The 22,707-nt window shown below is 37.7% G+C and overlaps 1 protein-coding gene across 6 annotated transcripts in view; it reads left to right on the forward strand.

Moving 5' to 3' along the window:
• Positions 1-22,707, forward strand: part of cacna2d2a (calcium channel, voltage-dependent, alpha 2/delta subunit 2a) — a 146,844-nt gene that overhangs the window by 18,255 nt on the left and 105,882 nt on the right. For all 6 annotated transcript variants that reach the window (XM_017408346.3, XM_017408348.3, XM_017408347.3 and 3 more), the window contains exon 3: positions 21,474-21,590. In XM_017408346.3, coding sequence (XP_017263835.1) covers positions 21,474-21,590 — 117 coding nt within the window. The remainder of the gene's footprint in view (positions 1-21,473; positions 21,591-22,707) is intronic.

Consider the following 22,707-nt stretch of genomic DNA (forward strand, 5'->3'; position numbering starts at 1 on the left):
TCTATATTTGCAAACATGAAGAAATAATCAGTCACAGTCATGTCATCAAAAGGAAGCCAAAGAGTCAAAACACTGACAGTGAAATCCCTTTTTGTTCACCAGTGATGTTTTTAGTGCAGAGGTTTTTTTTCCAGCTGGAGGAGTCTGCGTGTTTTGGTCTGTCGGGGTTTGGGAACATCAGTCTCGTATGTCTGCATGGCCTCCGAGGTTTGTAATCTTAAATTCACTGGTAAATGTTTGGAGTTGGAAAACCTTCTGTTGGGATTTCTTCCAGCACCTCGGCTCCTCAAACGAGACGAGTCAAAATGAGCTAATGACACACAAACATGCAAGCTGAGCATCAGCTCTGTGGACCAGATTTCCTCCGAGGTTTAGTCAATCTCATTCTACCGTAACCATGTGTACATTTTCTCTTAGTCACTTGCAGATATAGTGTTGATGCAATTAAGATACAGTCGACTGCTGCCTCAAAAGGCACGTGGCTAAAATAGCTAACATTTCCCTAAATCTTACAGAGTGGCAGACTCAAATTAGCAGCTTTTAGTCACAGCTCTCTTTGTGACTCAACGATAAAGCTCCTGTGAGAGTTGACAGTCAAGGTTAAGGTCAACAGTACTTCTGGTATAAGGAGTACTTTTCTAGAACTGTCACAGCAGCACAGATGGGAGTATGCATCACTGTCTGTGAACTTTTGATTAGGAAAGGATGTTGTATCTGCATTTTTTTTTCTGTTTGGTCAGACCATTAAAAAGGTGCATGAATATTTCTAATAAAGAAATAATCGGCTATAATAAAAAGTCCAAGTTCTGAGCAATACATTTTTAGAATAGTGTCATAAAGCAAACTTTTCTATCGCCTGATAGAAACTCAGTTATTTGTCTTGTAGTCCAGTAGACAGTTCTTAAAGCGATAGTCCAGATCTTTTGAGATGGGGTTCTGTGAAAAAGTTATGAGCTGTATAAATCTTACAGATTGTAGATGGCTCTTTGAATGATCTCAGTTTGGAGAAAGTTTTTTTCTGACGTGATTGATGAGCTAATAATACAACAACAGTTTCATTGCCAGATTAATGTGAACACTGTTTAATTAACCCTTATACTACAGGCAGTTTCACACTACACAGTTATTTACATAGAATTCTAAATATTTTCAAGTGCAAGCAGCAGCAGCTAGCTGTGTCATAAAAGGTGGTGGATGAATGGGACCAAAATGCAAACACAAGATGTCAGATTCCAGATTTCATCAGGAATCATTTTAATAACAAAACCAAAGGAACAATAAATATGAGGCAAAATGGCAGGACACAAGAAAGCAAACCAACAATCTGACAACAATCTACAGAAACCAGGAACATATTACAGAGTGAACACAGGCGAGCCGATTATTAATCAGACAGATTTGAGTGAACTGGAAGGAAGGACAACTGAGGAAATCTAGCGAGAATGAACACTGAATAACTAAAACTACTCTAGACATAATAAACCCTAAAAAGAAACAAATAGAAATGAACTCAAAACACCAAAAATAGACACAAAGACCGCATGTAGTGCTTCTGGCGCAGCCTGGGGCACTTCCAGCAAGAATATCATAATATTTCTGCCAGAATACCGTATAAAGTGAAATAGTTGGTGATGCAAAGGTTTAAAAATATTGTCTGCATGAATTGCCATAAAACCTTTTGATAATGGAGTTCTTTTACGATAACAGCAATCCACTTTGGTCTTTGTTCCAGTCACACTGTATTTCTCCAAACTGAGATCATTCAATGAACAACCAACAACAAGTAAGATATCATTTGTTTATAACCTTTCCACAGAACCCTGCCGCAAAAGATCCGAACTAAGTCTCCATGCTTTGAGAGCAGGAACGTTCACAGCAAAATGAAAATCTGCTCTTGGCAAAGAAATGATGGCACAGTGGCACTGAATGTGCATGTCTTGGTATTAAACAGGAGTTCAGGTCTGCGTACGGCTTCAAAAAAAATAAATCTAGCCTTACAAGAAAGAAAATGTTGTCACAGCAGTGAGCACCATAATAGTTTGCAATTCTCCAAACAAAACGAGTATAGAAGGAGATAAATGGTGACCACACACCATGAAACTAGTAAATGGAGACTTAAGGAGTAAAAACACAACTCTTCTTCCGAGTGGCATAGAGAAATGAGAGTTTAATTTTACCACCAAAGCTCTTTGTTTGCTCCACAGTTTTGTGGGAGTTGTAATTGTTGGCCTGCAAATACCGTCAGTAATTTATACAAATGATACAGCGTGGATAATCTGTTTACAGGGTAAACTAAAAGGATGCACCATCTCCTTTAGGGTTAAGTGATAAACAACCCTGCATCGTTCTGACTTTTCAGTGAAAAACAAACAAAAACAGGTATTCAAGCGCACAAACGTTCAAAGATATAAAAATAACTTTTGTCATCTGTTCTTATGATAAGGTTCAAGACACGCAGTTCAAACTGGCCTACATCTTTGGAGCAATTAAAACATGTAATGACTGCTTCTTTTTAAACTGGTTGTCAATACTTTAAAATGACAAAATTCTGTCTCCCTTATTTCAGACAAGACAAGAATAATATAGAAGACAAAAATATGTAATTCACGTACAAGTATATATGTTTGAAGGGTTTTTTTTTATTGACTACGGTACATTTATTTAACTTACAGCTTTAATAATAAGAATTATGTGAAATATTTCTGTACATTTCTGCACCGAAGCTTAAGCATTCTGACTCTAAAGAAGATCAGTCTTTCCAGGCATCGGTCAGGCTGCTTCACAATCTCTCTGCCTTATAAATTTATTACACAAAAGCATACTTATAGGAGACAGAAATGAGAGTACAGTGATAGTTTTCAGTCGTATATCTGCACAGCTCTGTGGTTTGTTTGAAACCTTCTCTCAAGATTTTTAGTAGGAGCTGATATAAATTCTCATTTGTTTTATATTTACTAATATATCTTCTATTCCAATTGTATGTATTTTAATTTGCTGCTGACCTACATTTAAAAATATTGTGATTTGCTGCATGATTTCATATGGCTGCAGTTTAAATTACCTTTTTAATTTATTCTCTGAATCACGGAAAAGCTGTGGCAAGCTAAGTTTTATATTAATGTGGGAATTCTTTTATAAGATGGCACCCTTGGGTTTGTTTAAAGGCAATTTAGAAATGTTGAATTTAAAAACAGTGATACATTAAATCACATGATTGGAGAGGTTGTGTTAAAAGTGTTTCTGTTTGGGTTTTTTTTTGGGGGGGTGGAGTACAAAGAGGTTGTTAGAACCCAGAATGTGTGTGTCTGTGTTGTATGATAACACTGAAAGCAAGGCCCTGCATTGATCTCTATTTTAATGGTGTGTTTGTAGAGCTTTTCAAAGAGCAGTCCATGTGTTCACGGCATTGATTGTTGCACAGTCACACGCTTTGTGGAAATGCTGATGGACAGCTCCTTCTTGAGTATTGTCTTCATTCATGTCATACAACTTCAGACGATTGAAGCTGCTGCTCTTCCTCTCCAAATGTGTTGTTCTAAAATGTCTCTTTTTGGAAACGTAGTTTCTGTTTGAAAGAATATGGCCAGCAGTGTTTGCTCGTGAAATTAGAGGCTTCTGTCTAAAATTGTCAAGCCTCAAAAAAGAAAAGAAAGATGGAAACATTACGTTTTGTCAGTCTGCCTAACAAGAGTGTTAAATCTTTATAGATTCTGTTTGCTTTGAATAAACACTCATGTAAGTTATTATTCTTCACAATGTTCCTCCACTTTCCACTGCTTTTACGTTTTATATTTTGGTATTTTAACTTTAAGTTTTTTTTCCAAATTTCATGCTATTTTTACGTATTTTAAAATGTGTGTGTGTTATCCTCATGTTACAAGGTTCAGTGAGTTGAGCTAAAACTTGGAAATCTCAAATCTTGAATCCCAAATGTGCAACAAGAGTAATGAGAAGATGGCAAAATGCAGAGGGGATATTTAGTTGAACGAGTGGTGTTCAGGCTGGAAGGAGGAGACCACTCTTAACTATTCAACGACAGAGAGCGCTCAATTACACACTTCATAAAACAGGTAAACACCCAATTTAAAAAAAGCACACACATACACTCACACACAAAATGGTGTCAGTTACACTCAGTTGGCCATGTCTTAATGAAAAGTAGCAGAGGACAGTATTTCCAATTATCTCTGTAGAAAGCAAAGTGAGATGTTACATCAGGATCTTGCTTAAGTACACGTCTCCATCTATTTTCTCTGCAGGTGGTAATAATGTGCATCTAAACTAAAGTGGTAAGAAACTTTTAAAAAAATTATAGCTCTGGTTAGAAGTTTTCCATGGTTATGGTTAGGTTTACATCCATGTGAATTGGGAGGCGACCACTGATGACAGAATCCTGTTTTTGGCTCACACAAAGGTTTTGAATTCAGTAAACCAGAATAGAATTGAGCAATATGTGTATTAACTTTCAAAGGACAATGATGTGGTTGCAGTTCATATCACCAGGAAAGAAACCTCCCTTAAAGTCACGAAGAAGTTGGATTTGTGTAATAAATATTAATTTGACCTCCACAAATTCAGCCAAGATCTCAAAAATCCAACCTGAAACGCTGTTAAAACCAAATAATGTCTATCAAAAATCATCTTCTCCTGGTGCATTTTGAGGACATTTACAAATAAAATATATTAGACTGATCCTGTGTTGAGTTTTAGCTGATTAAAACAAAACTTGTGCAACATATTCACCCATTTGCAAACTCGTTTTCTTGCTTTGGGGTTGTGGAGGGCCTGATGTCCATCTCCAGCTGTCAACAGGCACGAAACATGGTACAACTGGAGGTCGTCAGCACATTCAAGGACTAACAGAGACAAACAAGATTAACAGCCATGCATGCACATATTTACACTTAATTTACACATAATTTAATTAACGTTCATGTCTTTGGACTGACTGAAGGTGTTAACCATTAATCCACAGTGCAGCCTCTTAAATGTATTGGTTGAGGTGAAGCAGCAGGCGGACAAGTTGTGGAAACACCAAACATTTATTTGGAGGAACTAACCAAACTGACACAGACTGGGTTTAAGCAGCAACAGCTAAAATTTGAGAAGGAGCAACTGAAAATCACTGGGGGGTGATGAGGACTGACAAGAGGCAGGTGTGATGATTAGTTAATGAGTACAGGTGTGAGAAGGGAGGCAAACGGTACAAAATGAAACATCCAGATGGCAGTCTAAATACAACCCCCTCCTTAAATCAAATAAAATCTAAATCATAAAAGAAACAAAACAGAGATTCAGCAAAATACAAAGATCAAAAAAGGGGAGAAAAAAAACAACTAATTCTATTATTGTTTTTATGGTGTTTTTCAAAATTGATCCGTAATTTCTTGGTACAAGTACATTGTGACCTAATTATTAGCTTTGTATCGTGACTTTTTTTATTTCTGATGCAGACCATGACTGGCAGGTGTGTAAATTCTTTGTGAGGACCTTTTAGGCATTATAGCAGAAACCGATAAATAACAGGTTCAGGGCCTAAAATGTGTCTGTATTTGAATTAGGTGTCAGTCCCTCGTGTGTTTCTGTCTGTTTTTGTGATGAACCTGATTCATGGGATGCTGCTGTTGATCTTGAGTTTTGCATATGCTGGTTTAATGGATGTATAATTGCCTGATTTATGAATAATTAGATCAGTGTGCAAAGAGGAGTGAAATTGTGGGCTTTCAGCAGCCTCACAGCATGCTGGTTCTGATGTTAAGGATAAGACCCAGTTATGTGGAAACAGGTGATATAGCTCTTTAGAAAGGTATCACACCATCCACTGTGGCAGAAGAATGAACAAAGTGTGATAGTGGACGCTGCTGTTTTTACAAGCTAAGTGTTTCAGTGAAACATCTGTAAGGTGACTCCTTTGTTTGCAGGACTTATTGGTACAGGAAACAAAGAGCATCCATAAATTCATTGAATAAAAAACATCTTTTTGATTTTCAGGTATTATCAAGCAGGCAATGACATTAACAAGCTGCAAGTCCTTCTAGACCGTGATGAAACGTTGGCTTGTCCAGGGTGCATCTCACCTCTTGCTTATTGACTGCTGAAGATGAACACAAGCCCCGTGTGACAGGACAGGATTAAATGGGAGCAGAAAATGGATGGTTGAAGTCATAATGGATTGACTGGAACAACAAATAAAGCAAAACTGCCCGACTTTACCTCTGATTGTCAGCATCTTGATGCTGGGTGGACGTGGCCTGTGGGGGGACATTTTATGTTTGCCTTTGGGATCAGCCTTCCTTAGTATGCCAAAAGATTTACCAGCAGCTTTGGTTTGATTGGTCAACTGACGTTCATGCACAAGCCGTACTCTTGATGGCAAAACGATCACCTCTGGGAAATCTTTGTTTAAAGAGGACTTGCTCAGCTTTAACAAGCAATAAAGGTAACTATGTGAGGCTGTATATTCTGCATGTGATAAGGATAGTATCATGTGTTCACTGTCTGAACTCTTGTATGATAAAAACAAGCTTGAGGTAGTAAAATGTAAAAGAACTGGATGTGGAAAGCCTTTCAACTAGTGGTTAATGTGAGCAAAACCAAAGAGCAGACACCTTATTATTCAAAGATTTTATTTTAAAAAATCTAAAAAAAAATTAGATCATTAATGGTTGAATATTATGCATATTTTCTCTATCTAGTGATTGCCTTAGATTTCATGAAATGTCAAACGCATTTTGGTCAAAATACAATAAGATGCCGTATAAAAGCTTTCACTTGTCTTCAGAACTATTTTCTCTGCAGCTGAGTTTTTTTGGGGGGGGAAAGTGAAACACTTGATTTATATCCAGCCATGTTTCTAATGCTTGTGAGTCCTTTGAGATGGCTGTATACACAGACACAAATACTCCTAACCTGGGAAGAGAGCTCTGAGGATCAAGCCGAGCAGAGTACTCGCACTTAGTAGGCTGCTTGCAAAATCCTGATTTATTCTCAAACATGTACACACATTTTCATTTTATTTATTTTTTCTGCAGTTCTGCTGGTTGGTAATGATTCATCTTGAAGGGAAGGTTTTGTTGTGAGCCATGTGTTGGATGGATCTGTGTTATTAAAAGACTGCACCACAGACACAAACACCTGAGTATTCTCATGGAACAACCAACCAGGATGGTTAACGCACAAGTAACACTGACATCATAGTTTTTTCCCTGAGATGTTTATATTTTATAACCCCTGAGATTCACTTTAGGTCCATCCTTTTATTTTCTTTGACCTTTTTAGAGATCTGTGTTGGTAATATGGGATAATTTTATTCAATAGCTGTTTGTGCCTTCGATGCAAGACAAATATCATGTTGGATAATACAGCCCAGTATTTTCTCATTATTTTTGTTAAGTCATCTGTAATTAATACAGGGGGGGAAAATAATCTGAACTTCTGTCCTCCGGGAAGGATTATTTAAAAAGTGACAATTATAAGTCTGTCTCATATAAACTACCAGATATAATATTGTTGTAAGTAGAGCATTATTACCTCATTTCTGTTTGAAGTTAGGTGAAACATAGTTTCTATAAATAATGTGATGTGATGGCAAAGGAAAAAAAAGCAAGATGATAAAAAGTTTTCTTCTGCATAATTTAGGGTAAATTAATAGGAAACATACAATTAGGAAGACAGATGAATTTACTTCTGAGTGGTTTTAAGTTAGTATTTATTTTAAACATTTACTGAAATAAACTAGTTTTTAATGCATAATTTAACAATTTCCTTCTGCTGTTTTGTAAGTTTGTCCAGATAGATTGCAGACTATTATTTATTGGGGTAAAGGTCTCATTGAAATTAAAAATCTCTTTTTCTAGAAAGACCTGACCAAGAAGACAATAACACAAACTAAATACATTACATAATAATAATAATAAAAGTACAACAGAAACTATTCTGAAAATCAAATATTAGTTTGGAACCGTAAAAGATCTGACAAAAACAAAACACTACCTGGTTATTTATGAACTTCAAATTTTAATCCCAAAGTTAGTAATTGATATTTTGATTTAATTCCTAAAACTAAATAAAATATTGCAAAGATGCATTAATAATTTTTCAAAGACTCTTCACAGGTCGGACCTTGTCGAATATATATTGCCTGTTTGTATTTATATTACTTCAAAGTTTTAATTTAAACCTTTAATGTTAATTATGTTTTTTTTTTTTTGTGCACAAAAATACAGAAATACTACATACCTCTAATCCTGGATAAACAAACTGAAAGACATGTATTTTTAAATGGGCTGATTTTCACTAGATTTAGCTGTTGCCTTTTTTTTGTCATAAATTAGTCAACATTTTTAGCATAAGTTAACATTCTTATAATCATTTTGTTTGTTGTGATGCCTGAACAATAGATGGCATCAGGTACTTCTTGTTGTGCACAGATGACCTTCTGGTTACACTAGATGCTCCAGACTTTTCATTTTACTTCCTACCCGAGTCATGACTTAAATCATTTTAGGTTTTATTTGTAAATATGGTGAAATATGTACCTTACCAAGTTTGCATTTGCCCAGTTTAAATGGTGAAGCTGGTTCTCCTTCTGTGGTGGATAATGTGTAGACATTAATCTGGCCCAGCTGGACAGAAGGAAATTAATGATCATTTACACTGATGACATAATCAGGCTTCACGCTGTCGGCAGATACTAAATTGCTTCTTTTGTTCCACAAGATCTTTGTCTTTTCTCTCCATCTCTCTCTGTCAGTGTATTTCTCTTTCGTCCTCTGCTACCTTTTTTTTTTTTTTTCCCCTCTCTCTCCCAAGTCGTTCCCTGTTATCGGTCATTAAGTGCTATGTTTCCATGGAAACAACCAGTTTGGCAGGAACTGGCGTGCTGTAAAAGCGGCCGTGTGACATTCCATATGGAGAACTATTTGCCTTCCACTGAGGGTTTGTTCGGTTTATTTTGTCACTGTGAACTTGTTAGGGCTGCTAGTCGTACAGTAAAGCTGCGAGTTTCAGGTGAGAGCGAAGGCTCCGACGGTACTCAGCAGGAGTAGACATCGAAGGTTGTTATTGATACACCCCTCACCCTCACAAAGAGTTACACATAGCAGACAATAGATGTCCATAACGTTCCTTATCTCTCAAGCAGGGTTTGTATATTTGTTCTATCAAATGCCGTCACTTTTAAGAGCAGTGACCCTGTTGTCGGGTTACATGGGGGCGTCTGTGTGTAATTAGGCTTTGCTTCTTGTGTAGTGATTTAGCGTGGAGCGGCTCTCTATCAGACCCAGCAGACAGACACTATTAGCGTCACACAGTGGAGGAGGAGGGACAAAAAGCTTCGTCCATCACCGAGGGCAAGCCCACGGGACGTTTCAGCAGCTTTTCCTCTCCGAGGGGAGCTTAAATTGACTTCCTGAGTCAGTAAAATCCCCATATCGCTTATCGGAAGGCAAGAGGGTTAAATATTCAGTCTGGGAGGTTTGAAATGTAATCTCCACTGAGTTTAAATTGTCTTTGAATTCTTCAGTTTCTGTTCTGTTCCGCCTGTGGTGAGACAGAGATACTAAGTTGGCCTGAAGAAAATGGCTGTCATAGTAACTGTCACTCAGGTGTGTGCTGGGCCCTCGGAGGCACACATTAAACTCAACTTACCAACTAACGAATTACACTTAAATGCTGTTTTTCAAAAAATACTACCGCTGGTGTAAAACTACTTTGGCTTTTTATCTTATGACAGTTTTTTTTCTGCCTAATGGAAACAAAGTTCACAATTAATCTCAAAGCTTGACTTGTCTTTTAATGGCTGAGACAGTTTCATTTGTTCATGGCAAAGTATTCTTTAGTCCTTTTAATTTTCCAAAACTCTCACCTAATTTGTGTCACACAGGGGCGGTTGCTATTTGTCATTTTGAGTGGGTAAGAAAGAAATGTGAATTCTGTAAATGTCTTAAAATGCTAATTATATTTTAAACTAACTTTCCATTGGCAGATTTGTACTTTTTCTGATTCAATATCATCTGACTCAATATTATAAAATAAAAGTTTTCTTCAGTGTTGCAGTGATACTACCGAGCATCCACAGCACAATATTTTCCGCTGTTAGGATTATATTATAAGTCTTTGGTGACCTCTGCTGCTCTAAAAAACTCTGTATGAAACCCTAACTCTGCAGCTAATCTACAATTGGCTGTCTCTGGCTCTAAAGATTGCTTCCTCTTACTTCATTCATTTTATATTCACTGATGTATTTACCACAGAGAACAGCAAGAGACATTTGTATTCACAAAGTTGACAGTAGGAGTGAGGCTGCCAGAAAGAAGCACTTTTAAAAGGTATATTCCAGAGCAACATATACCAAACTATAAAACAGTTTACGTTAATGTAAAGTGTTTTATAGTTTCAGTTGCTTAAGATTGGTAGAGGTGGTCAGAGATGCAGTGCAGCAGTTTATGGAGTGTGAAGAAGATGAGCCTTCTGTGCGAAAGATGACGCGAGGATTTGAACTGCAGAAGAGGACAGGCAGATGGAGTGAAAGAGCAGTGGTGCCTTTTACTTTCTGTTGCAGATGACCTCCAACAAACATCAGCATGAGCAGAGGAGTTCAAAGCTAAAGTAATGCAATTGAACATATTTAAAAGAGAAAAAAAAAAGCTAATGAAGCATGGCTGCTTTTGCAGTGATACGTCACGTGCTGATTTATTCTGAGACATTAGGTCAAGTCTTCTCTATAGATGGTTTATATTTGGGGAAAAAATGTAGTAATTTGTATCAAGAGGTTGAAAGAAGTCAAATCCACATTTGGGTTGATGGACAGTTGCCAGACTTCATCAGGGCCGTGGAAGTGGCGCAGTAATTCATTAAATGAGGAGGAAGTGAAGAAGACACTACACAAAGTGAAACCCCCCCGAAGGTCTGACTCCTCAGCAGGAGGACCTCTGTGGCCCACTCACACACACATACGCACACATTCAGACAGACTTACAGAAAAACACAGCCATGCAAGCACAAATTCATGCAAATACCAAAGTAAAATGTGCAGACTTGTATATATTAAATCTTTTCTGATATCACAAGAAGCACCCATGATGCACATGGACACTCACGTGCATGCGCAAACAGAAACACACTTTTTATGTGTTACTTTGCTACAGCTGTGGGTTAATGCAAATGGATTTTAGATGATTGTGCGTTTGATATACTGCAGCTCCTGGTGTGACAATGTATGCATGCAATTATAGTGTTACATAAAATAGTGAGTAAGGGCTGTAGGGAGGACAGTGGATGGGGGTGGGGATCAAGAAAATAAGAAAAACAGTGGATGGAGAAATTATAGTGAGGGTATTTTTGCAGCTGTCTATTTGAGAAAATCTACTGGATGGGGGGGAAAAACAATTCCCAACCATCAGCAAGTTAATAAAAAGGCTGCAGTTTATCTTTGTCTAAAAGACAAATGCCCTGACTGAGCGAGGATGGAGCGAGGAGAGGAGAAGGAGGCAGGATGCCCCACATTTACCTCGGTCCTTCCTCCCTCCAACAAGTCACTTACTATTAATCCCTCTGTCTGATGGTTGCCAACTGGCTGTCTGGCTGGTTTTCTCTGAGCAACGCTGGGATTACACACCAATTCTGCATGACCCTTTTGGTTCTGCTGACAGGGCTAATTAATGAATCGATACAAAACTGGGCAGTTAAAAATTGCTTTGGGCTCCATCTGTCCAGCTGGTCATATTGGCCTGTTGGTTTATCTGTCTGTGGCTTGGCACTGAACTGTTATACTGGTATACTTTATTTGCTCGTATCGACATTTATTTCTCTGCCTATGTGTTAGTAATTCTGATGTGGAAAACCGAGTTCACATCTTGGCTACAATAACCAAAGATTTACACGACTAAAAATGAAGTTAAGACCACTTTCAGATGTCTTCACATTCTGTAAAATCAGGCCGATGCAAGCTCTAATTGAAGATGGCAATCGCTTTATTCAGCATGCGAATCAAATGCAATAATGTCTATTAAGACAGAGTAAAGATGGCAAGTTTAATACTCTGACATTTCAATGAGGTCACATTGGTACCTGCAGTTGAATAGGGTATGTCAGTATGAAGATTAAATGAAGCTGAGCGTATGCAAAGTCCTGTTTCTTTGGGATGTTTGCCTGCATGTGTGTAGTTGTGGCTTTGTGCATGAACATAATGTCTTCCTTTGTTTTGACTTGTTTATGTCTTGGGTTAACATTCCCTCTGATAATGTTATGGAAGCCAACTCCTCTTACCTTCACACCCTTGATTTCATCTCACTGTTTCTCTTCCTCTCTAATCTGAAACTCTCCACGGACTCTATGTAAATATTTAGCCTAGCCTTTGTTTCCCAGGATCAGTGCCCAGGATGGAGTCTGCTCTGTCTTACTTGTTGTTAGCTCTGGCATACTGTGTTGTTTCTGAGATTGCGCTGGAATGTCTGTTTCTTTGCACACTGTTGCTCAGACATGAGCCTACTCTATGATGTTAAGGCTAAGGTCAGGCACTTCCAGACCTCTTTTGCTCTTTTTATGTCCATTGGTAAGAGAGCAGATGTAATTTGAATATCCATCCATCCATCCATCCATCCATCCATCCATCCATCCATCCATCCATCCATCCATCCATCCATCCATCCATCCATCCATCCATCCATCCATCCATCCATCCATCCATCCATCCATTACTTGTTCCTGTCCAGGGTCATGGTCATTGAGTGAGAGGCTGGGAAACCCATTCATATAATGTGTGGCATCATTGTGAAGCTTTGCGATTTCAAACCAGCACTCTAGCTTTTAAGATGCAGAATTTGAAAATAATAACTCAATATTGAAAAATTCCTCATTATGACTCATTTTGAGTAACATATTTAGAATAAAGTTTATTGATTTAGGTTTAATAGCATTTTGCTGTCACTTTTCCATCTTGTTAGGATACTTAATGTTTTAACAAAAATCATTTTATGCACATGAGGTCAGCTGCATTGGAAAACATAGGCAATTAAAGAAGAAGTAGGTTGGATTTGGAAACCTATTTCTCCCCTATTTTCTCTTGTTTTTAATTAAATTCAGAAAAATGTTCTTTGTCCCCTACGGGCAATTAAGGTACGCAGGGCAGTTGTACATATATATGGACACAGTGACATGTGTGAAACAGTGCAAATCTGACAATAGTGCAAAAGGACAAATATTTACAGAAAATGTAGAAGTTTTTACAGATGTGCAAAATTACAGTATGTGTCTGATTAAATCTTTACAAAGGTTTCTACTTCATATGTTGTGAATTGGTAAGTATAAAGCTAAAAAGATCATTTAAAATAAAATATTGAGGCTGCCCTCACCAACAGCAGCTCTACTGATCTGCCTAAACTGTGTTGTTTTTATTGTGATGTGTACTGAAACCCTACAATGTCTTGTGTTTCTTTGTATGCTGCAAAAGCTGCTAAGAAGTGCTGAAGCATGGTTTTTACAAGCCCACTGAGGGTACCCTGTGGTATCTGACACTAAGGTGTTAACAGCGTATATTTTATGTCCTGGATAAGTTGGACTTGCTACCAACATGCTTGTTCCAGCACATTATTTGTGTTGACGAGGGATCAAAAACAACAAGGATTCAGTTACAGTGTATTATAACATTGTCCCCTGAGAATTACAGTTTTGCTGTAGGTAAACCCACTCAACTTTTACACCTGCCAATGTTTCCCCTCCATCAAAACACAAAACTAAAAGGACAGGAAAGGCTGCTGGAATCACGTCCAGAGCTGCACAATATGTCAAAAACGTATCCTCATGACAGTGTCAGTGTGTGCAAATCATTATCACAAAGGACTGCTTGGACTACAGTAAATCACAGACTGTTGAGTTCCAAGTGCCATGCATTTATGTTCTTTATCCAAATAACACATTTGGCCAATCCAGAGGAATCTTACACTTGATGCTCACACCCGGCTTAGATGGTAGTGGCACAGAATCTAAAACACACAATGTTGAGAGAAGTGAGAATTCAAGTTTTATTTTTTATTTTATTTTTTATCGACGTCACAGTATTCAAGAATAATATCACAGTTGGATGTTTTTCTTATATGTGTAGCCCTAATCAGGACTAATCAGTGTATTATTGAATCACTTGTACGTAAACTGTACTAGATGAAGAACACAGATGTGACTGATTGGCCCAACCTTTATAGCTTCCAGGACAATCAGAGAACGACCACCACTGTAAGGGGGAAGTGCACAATTGAAATTTCTAAAGTCTGTTTTAAAAACCCCAGAGTTGGCTTTTACAAAATAATATGGGGAGGAATCCAAGGGTCTTTGTTTATTTGGTTATGACTGAATGGTAGTATTCAGTGAACAGAGGTCTAATAAGCAGAATTCAAGCCTTCGTTCTTTTTTGATTATTTTTTGCTAAGAATTTACAAAGTTACATTAAAAGGAGGCTGCATTTTGTGCTGTTGATAAGCAGTGTCTCTCCCGAGCTTACAGTCAGTAGGTCATTGTGTTATCAAATGTGCTGTACTTTCTGCACATGTACATTTATAATCTCTCTTTTTCTTCTGTCTAATTTGGACAGAAAACCTCCCTGAAAAAACTGACTTGACAGTAGCAGTCAATGTTTTAGCTTTTCATGTGTCTGACTGGACTCCTCTGGAGGCTTTCAGTCCTTTTGAACTATGAGAGCCTTTTGGTTTGTTGTTTCTTATCGAGCCTCTCAGAGGGTCCACGCGCTCCCTATGTGTTCTCTTTTATTGAACTCCTCCTCGGGCCGATGGAGTCTGCTCGGCAGAGCCCACTAATATTCCTAAATGATGTGCCATCTGTCTCTGTCAACTCTTTTTGCTCTGCTGCAGCCAGACGTAGCGTATTGTGGCTGACTTCAGAGAGATAAGCAGTCGTCTTTTTTAGACACATGCTACGGAACAAGAACGTCAACACTGCCAAAGAACATTGCAGAAAGTCAAGAAACAAGTCAAAGCCACAGAGGCAAACACATCGCTTTCACTTGTTATCATTTTTACTCTTTGAGTTTCTTCTACTGTGTGAATAATGAGGAGTATTTTGAAAAATCCAAGGCTTGCACAATATCTCAAGCTCCTTTTGAAATTGTATGCAGCATTAACATCATTTAATGTTTTTATTTTTATATATATATATATATATATATATATATATATATATATATATATATATATACAGAATGCTACTTAAGCTAAGGAGTGAACAGGACTTGACTTGCTAAGCAGAGGATTGCTTTGATGAATATTTGGAGGCAGCTGAATCTGAATACAACTTTTAACAGTAATTTTGTGGTGTCTCGCCACCCTCTGTCTTTCCATCTGTGTGTTTACAGTGACGCTCAAGGCTTGGCGCTCAGAAACCAGCCATCATGGCTAATGATGAGAATGTGAATTTGTGTGACGTGGATGAGCCGCACAGAGGGTGTCCATTCTCGTGTCTCAGTGTGCGTGGGATTTTGTCCGTGCTCTTGACTATATACTGGCTGCCAGAGAAGGCATATTGGTGGCGATTGGCATGGTTACTTCTGTCGTGTCCTGTGTGAGCGTTAGAGGCAGAAGGTTTGGTTGGCTGTTAGTGGCACTGACAGCAGAGCCACCTCTCCTCTTTTCCTGTGAGAATGACAGGCCGACACAGAAAGCTGTTTGAGCGTCAAAGCTTTGAGCCAACAGCATAGCTGATTAACACAGCTAATTTGCTCCACAGCCATTCCAGTCCCAAAGTTATCAGTTCTTTTTGCAAAAAAGGGATGGGCACCACTTTAAGAGTCAGTTCCTGTTTTGAGGGTTTTATATTTCTGGTTTTAAATTGGTGCTTAGAGCTGACATGTCTGTGTAACATAAATGGGGCTTAGCCATGCCCCTAATCTTTTTGTGGAGAAAAAGAACTCAATCATCAGCATACCTCAAGTAAATATATTAATGCATTTTCCCCCCCTTCTTCTGAGCAGACCTGCATGGTTTTATTGTGGCAATGGGCACTGTAAAAGCAGTGTTAAGTATTGATTGGAAAGGAAACCTATTAACTCATTAATCCATCCATAAATTTTCTTTACCAGCATTTCTGTTCAGGGCAGCTAGTGCCTGTCTCTAGTGGTCATTGTGCGAGAGGCTGGGCACACCCTGGACAGGTCGCAAGACAGTGTTTAAATTTTAGGTAAAGAGCTCAAGTTCTTCTTTTCTATTACTTTTGCTTTAGTTAAATAATAGTTGTTTTATGATAATAAATTTCATTAAACACCTGAAATTTCCTCAATATCCCCGATACCAAGTGGTTTATCTTGCAAAGAGTGAATAATTTTTACATCATTATTAAATCAATGTTGTTAATTCCATAGGTTCAAAGAATTTACTACCAAAATCTCCCAGAACAAATTATTCAAATACTACATTTTAATAAAATCCCTTTTATTATTTTATTATTTTTTTATTTTTACACACCTATCTCAAAATGCAAATTTTGACACAAAGTTCTGTAAAGTTATGATGCATAGTAGTTACAGTTTTGACCATACATGTTTTTTTTTCTCTTAACAGCACTGAACATTATAAGCAACTGAGTCTATGTAGTTTAATAATTCTGCTTTTATTTGAGACTTCCATTTACTAACTGAGCGGTGGGAGCTAATTTCCAAACATTTTGGACCAAACTGACAGTAGTTGGCTTAATTTCCCCAAAGGTTTTTGGACTCAGTGCTTTGACGCTGTGATTAAACATGACATTTTCCTATGAGGCTGTTTGATGAGTATACTGTAGTAGTAGAACAGAGTGCACAATTAAGGTCTACATTGGAATAATTTCAATACCCTAAATGATGTAAATTGCATTAGAGAGGTTTCTGTTTTCCTAACAAATACTGCTGGAGCTTTTCTGTATTAGGATGGTGGCCTCAAAACAAATATATCTGAAGTAGTTCATAGTATTGCTAAAAAGGCATTTTGGTGTCCACTGGTAAAGAAACCTCTGTCTCTGCTACAGAGACAACCGTGAATCTTCCAGGACAAGGCAGATCCAAAGAGTACAGGCACACATTAAGGGAATGAATATTGATTTTAAAGCAAATTTGATATGGTTTTTAAATTGACTTGAAAAATGCTTCACTTAAAGGAGTCAAGGTTTGTAGTTTGTCAGTGGAGTGGAGAAAACTTTGCTCTTGTTTTATGGTTTAATATGATTCCATTAAAAACTTCCCTTGAAACAAGCTCTCTGAAATTATGTGTGTGTGTGTGTGTGAGAGAGAGAGAGAGAGAAATATTGTTGGTCTGAGGATGGTCTCATTTACAACTGAGTGGTATTGAGCCACATTTGTGTGATTATTAATGAGTTTGTGTTAGTGTATCACTGGGCTGCACTGCGGTCTGATAATGCACGTTCTCCTAAAGGCAGAAACATATTTGTTCATATTCTTCTGTGTCTGTGTGTCTGTGTAGGCAGCGGTTTGTGCATGCCTGCACTCATGTTGATAGTTCAGCTGCAACACAGCGTTCCACTCAGAAGTCTACAGTTTCCACTACAGCCGTAGGTGGCGATGATGTGCTGATTCATTAACTGTCTGTTCAGAAGACAAAAACACAAAACAAAACTTGAGTGATTTCTTTCCAGGAATTAGATGCAGTTTTGTGTCCTTGTGGTCCCTGAGTGATAAATCATCCAAACGTTGATATAAGTAAGTCTCCTGACACACTATTCGCACAAAACCAGCGTTGTTTTTCTTCTCCTTGACGTTTGACTTGCAGTCTTTCTTTTTTGGTACCTTTGGCACCACCATTTTAGATGGAAGATGCATGTACTGCAGCGCAATCAGTGCGGTCACAAAAATGTAAACTGCTTTTGCTTGTCCCCTGAGGGGGCTGGCAGGTGATGAAATTTAAGTCACAGGTAGAGCAGACGTGAAGAGCATGAACATTTATTTCTACCTTTAATATATCTATCAATTTTCCTTGGTAATCTGGTTGATTGGGGATTTTGTATTGACACTTTAAGAGTGAATGTGTGTTGCTGTCTGTGTTTTCCGGTGATAGCTTGGTGAACCTAGCCTATCGGCAGCTGACTGGTTGGACAGGCTTAAGCCAAATAAACAAGTTTACACCATATTAAAAGTATTTCAGACCGTTTTTTTACCATGTCTGATTTGCCCTAATATTTCACTTGTAGGAACAGTTGAACGTGTCGTATGAAGCTGGGAGTGCTCTGCTTGCATGGTTTTAGTCTTTGGGGCCACGTCTGCACGCTCGGTGGGCCGGTGCAAGAAAACTGCCTCTGGCTGTTGGCCCAGGCTTTTAGTTTGACAGAGACAGATCATGTTGACATCAGTGTTTTCCTTTCTCAACTGCAGCACATCAACCCATCAATCCCTCTGACAAGATATTTAATACTCAAATAAGTAATCTTTGCCAAAATGATTTTTAAAAGAAATACAAGAACATTTGTTTTTACGGCATTTTGGAATGAGACTTTGAGTTCATGCTGATTTTAGTTACGCTTCCTCTGAATGTAATGCTGCAAAGGGAGCTTCAACTGTATTGCAAAATAATATGTATTGATCTGTGGTTGTGAACTATTTTTAGGAAAACGTATTTCAAGGTCATGTTCTTTTGTAGCAAAGAATCTATAGTTGTAAAAAACAACATGTTTGATGCTGCAAGCTGTGGAGTAAGCAGTCATTTTTTAAAATTTGTTTTAAAGGTGCAACAAGTTTTAAAACTGGCTTTCGTTGAGCTCATAGAGAAATATTTTTCATTTGGTCTTAAATAGTTAAATCATGAAATGCATTTTTCTCCTCTGCTCTGCATAATATGTGTTAACACTTGTGTGTGTTTACATGTTATTTAAATTGTGATGCGTCTGGGTAGACAGTTGATTGCAGGAGCAGAAATTCAAGAAATCTACTCAGACTGATGCTGTAGCTAATTTTAGAAATTGCACCGTGTTCTACATATTTTTCTTTTCCTGAAATGAACTTATTGGAATACACAAGGTTTTGATGTTTCACACTCTATGTTTGTTTTATTCACTTCATGTTGTATTGGATAATGTGTGCTTGATGGTCCTCGTTTACAATATGGGTTAATATGGTGTAGTTGTCTTAAAATGTTGAATATGAATTAAACATTAAATCAGGTGAAAGATAAGTGCCACTCATCTCAACGGGTTCAGTTACATCTTGTGACGAATGAAAAACAGAAGGAAGGTGCGTAAAATAATAATCAAAAATCTGCATAAATAGGTTGAGAAGAAAAGAACAAACGCGGATGCTTTCACAAAGGTGGACTGCATGATTCAGTTAAGCAGCTGACATGCAGATATGCTTTGTGGTATGGGTACAAATGCAAATCAGCCTTGTTTGATTCAGATTTTGGATTAAGATGACAGAAGAAGGGTTCATTTTTGGGGCACATTGGTTGTTCAGTCAGAAAGATGGTTCTACTGGCTGTTGTTTCAAAAGAAACTAAGATGGATTTAGAGAAAAACGTTTCTAAGTGGGTTGGAAACTGTAGTTGGCAGAGAAAATGGGACAGTGGGGATTGTTGTGTATTAATGCAATATGTAAATGGTAAAAAACATTAGAACAAGTCTTTGTTACTTGACTTAAAATGTTGTCATTGTATGTGATCAAAGTCTTTGCGTGAATAATCCTCATCAGTAAAATAAATGCACATTTTCAAGTTCAGTCGTGAAAACATTATAACAACTAGACTACAGATTTATGGACAAATGCATGAAGTATACAGACCTCAAAACCTGAGCCTTAGAAGTCATGCAATCCAGAGCTTTTGTAGTGTTTGGATTTTTTGTCAGTCTTGGTTTGGATCCATTTATAACCTTAATGAGGAAGGGTCACTACAAATAATACAAAGGTGCTCTTAGATATCAACATATTAATACAATAAAATATTCATATTCTGATAGATAGATAGACAGACACAGAAGATAGCTTTAGTAATCACATCTCTAACATCATAAGAAATGACAGATTCATTTAAAGTGACCGGCAGGTTTAAATATTTAGGCTTTACATTGCGCACAAGCAAGAAAGGTTCAGAAGGTCACCGTGTTCAGTTTTCATGTCTACACTAACCGAACGGCATGCTTTTATTATTTTAAATGTCAGGTCCTTGCTGAAAACTGGGGACCTAAAATCCACCTTTTTTAAATTCAGGAGTAACATCTGGGTTTAAGTAACAGCCCACTTCATTTTGCAGATGTCTCTGTAAAAGCTGGCATTTCAGAAGCAACATTTTCTAGTTTTTTTAAATGTCCTGGCATTTTTGTGTATATTTAGATACCTGATCAATATTCCCCCAGTGGTGATTCAAAATCAATCAGATGTGATCATTAGCTACAAATGCTGTTTTATCTGCATCCGTTGGCTTCACATTTCATTTTCATTCCACAGGCATGCTTAACGTCTGCCTTTTTATGTTATAGTCACTGTTCTTTTCAAAAGCAGATGTCATTATATCCTCATATATGAAGAGTTTAGGTAATTATCTTGGTAGTGCCAGTAAGGCACTTGGTACTATTGTACCATTGAAACCTCCTGGAAATGCAGCACTTTATACTGAAGTAGGTCTTAACTGCATTATAATACACACAGTCAAAAAGGCTGCTTTTTTTCAGGAGAGCTATACAAAATGGTTTTATAGTACAAAAGTGGGTGGTGTTGTGTCTTTGGGTTGCAAGATATGTTGTAGCCCGTTATGCATTCCTTTGTTGCAGACTGCAGGAACAGTCCTGATTGCTGACTCAGTCTTTGCTGTTCTCACAGGACGGCAGACTAATCTCCCAAGCACCTTTTACTATAAGTGGTCTAAGTATCTGCCATTCTACCACAGGATGTTCTTCCTTCACAAACATCCGAGTCCCTTGTAGGAACTTGAACCTACGTGTTGTCTCGTTTCATGTGGTTTGCAATACCTTTGACTGTATATTTAGGATCATGCCTGGTTGTATTCCTGCAAATTTTATGACTTGTGAATAAAATGTTCACAATTTGTAGCTTCTAATTATAAATGTGATTATTCTCTCTGCAACTTCATGGGTTAATCCTCAGCAACCCAAAGCAGAAAAATGCTAACATTTTGCCCTGAGCTATTTAAAGGCACTTTTATTTTAGTTCCAAACGAGTTAAAACTGAGGAGATAAAAGGTGTTCACCCTGCAGTGAAAATCTGCTGGAGTTTTTATTTATTTAATTTGATCCTGGCTGCCAGACTACATCTGGCTAGCTAAGTGCTTTGCCATTAAGGCTCTGTTCTGTGTTTAATTCTTCTCCAGCGCAGAGGCTTATGGGTATAATGACAATCTGCAGACTGCCTACTCTACAGTAAATGTTTACCATCTTCTGTTTTACCTTGAGAATAAGCAAGCAGCTCCTCTGTGATCTTTTTAATTAAACTAATGGCCACACTTACATGACCTTTGATTGCCTGTGTTCTCCACCTGCAGATTTATAATGAGAAGAAGAGCCAGTTTGAGATCAAGAGAAACAACCCCAAGGACCTGGTAGAGAGAGTGGCGCGGGACATCTCCAAGCTGCTAAACAGCAAGAGTAAAGCCCTGGAGGTAAGAGATACCCTGCATATAGTAACCCCTGTCTGCAAACACACGCCACGCTTCGCTGACCACAGGCACAAGCACATGATGGATACTCTGAATTTTCTGGAATGTATAGTTGCTTTTCATATGAATGCATGCCTTGTTTTTTGTTTAAGTCATAGTTTTTGAATGCAAATGTGGACTATCAACTGGTGCCACCCAAAAGTTGAAATACTGGTTTTGCCATATTGGTGATAGATAATAGTTCAGATTTTGTGCAAATAGTGGATTGTTGTCATCTTAAAATCCTGTCTCAAAAATGTTATAGGATTTCATGCAAACATAGTTTAATATAACTTTACACCGCCATCAGATTTGCATTACACGGTTACCCCAGAGGAGGAAATATTATGTGTATCATGTTCCCCAGGCTACATCAGAAGTGCTACAGATACCTGCTGCTGCTACTATTTACTCTTGTGTATAACCATAGAGTTCTATGTAAAACAAACAAAAACTGTATAATTCAAAATTGACAGCATTGTAAAGGTTTATAAAATAGAAATTGTAAAAACTGCTAAGAAATTGTTATAAGATGGCATTTATCCATTTTGATCTCGGTCCTGCTAAGAATGCCTGTTAGCTCATCAATCCAGTCAGAATTAAACTAGTTCTCCAAAGAGATATCTGCAACAGGTAAGATATTATTTTTTTCGTATGCTTTCCACAGAAACCCACTTTTAAAGTTATGGATTATTTCTTTAAACCTATGATGTTTTTCTCTAATGAGGAAACACTGCAACAATCTTTTTACCTTTATTTCACACTTCTATGAAGAGCTGTGCATCAGGTAAATTCTGTGGGGTCTTAACATCCGTGTGTTAGTGTGAGTCCAGACTCTGTTCCCAGATTTTGTCAAAGACAAGTGCAGCATTGGACATTATCACTCTTAATGCCGACGGCCTGATTGGAAGTCAGATGGTTATATTGAGAGAAATGTTCTTTCTTTTTAATGAGAAGGCTTTATTTATTCAAATAAAAAAAGTCAAATGCCAGAACATATTTTAGTCTGCAGTATCAATAATTTTGTGATGACAGTGCAATCAATTAAAAATGATTCTGTTCCTATTATAACCAGACCAAT

The sequence above is a fragment of the Kryptolebias marmoratus genome, linkage group LG4 (genome assembly GCF_001649575.2).
Source record: "Kryptolebias marmoratus isolate JLee-2015 linkage group LG4, ASM164957v2, whole genome shotgun sequence".
Taxonomy (NCBI): Eukaryota; Metazoa; Chordata; class Actinopteri; order Cyprinodontiformes; family Rivulidae; genus Kryptolebias; species Kryptolebias marmoratus.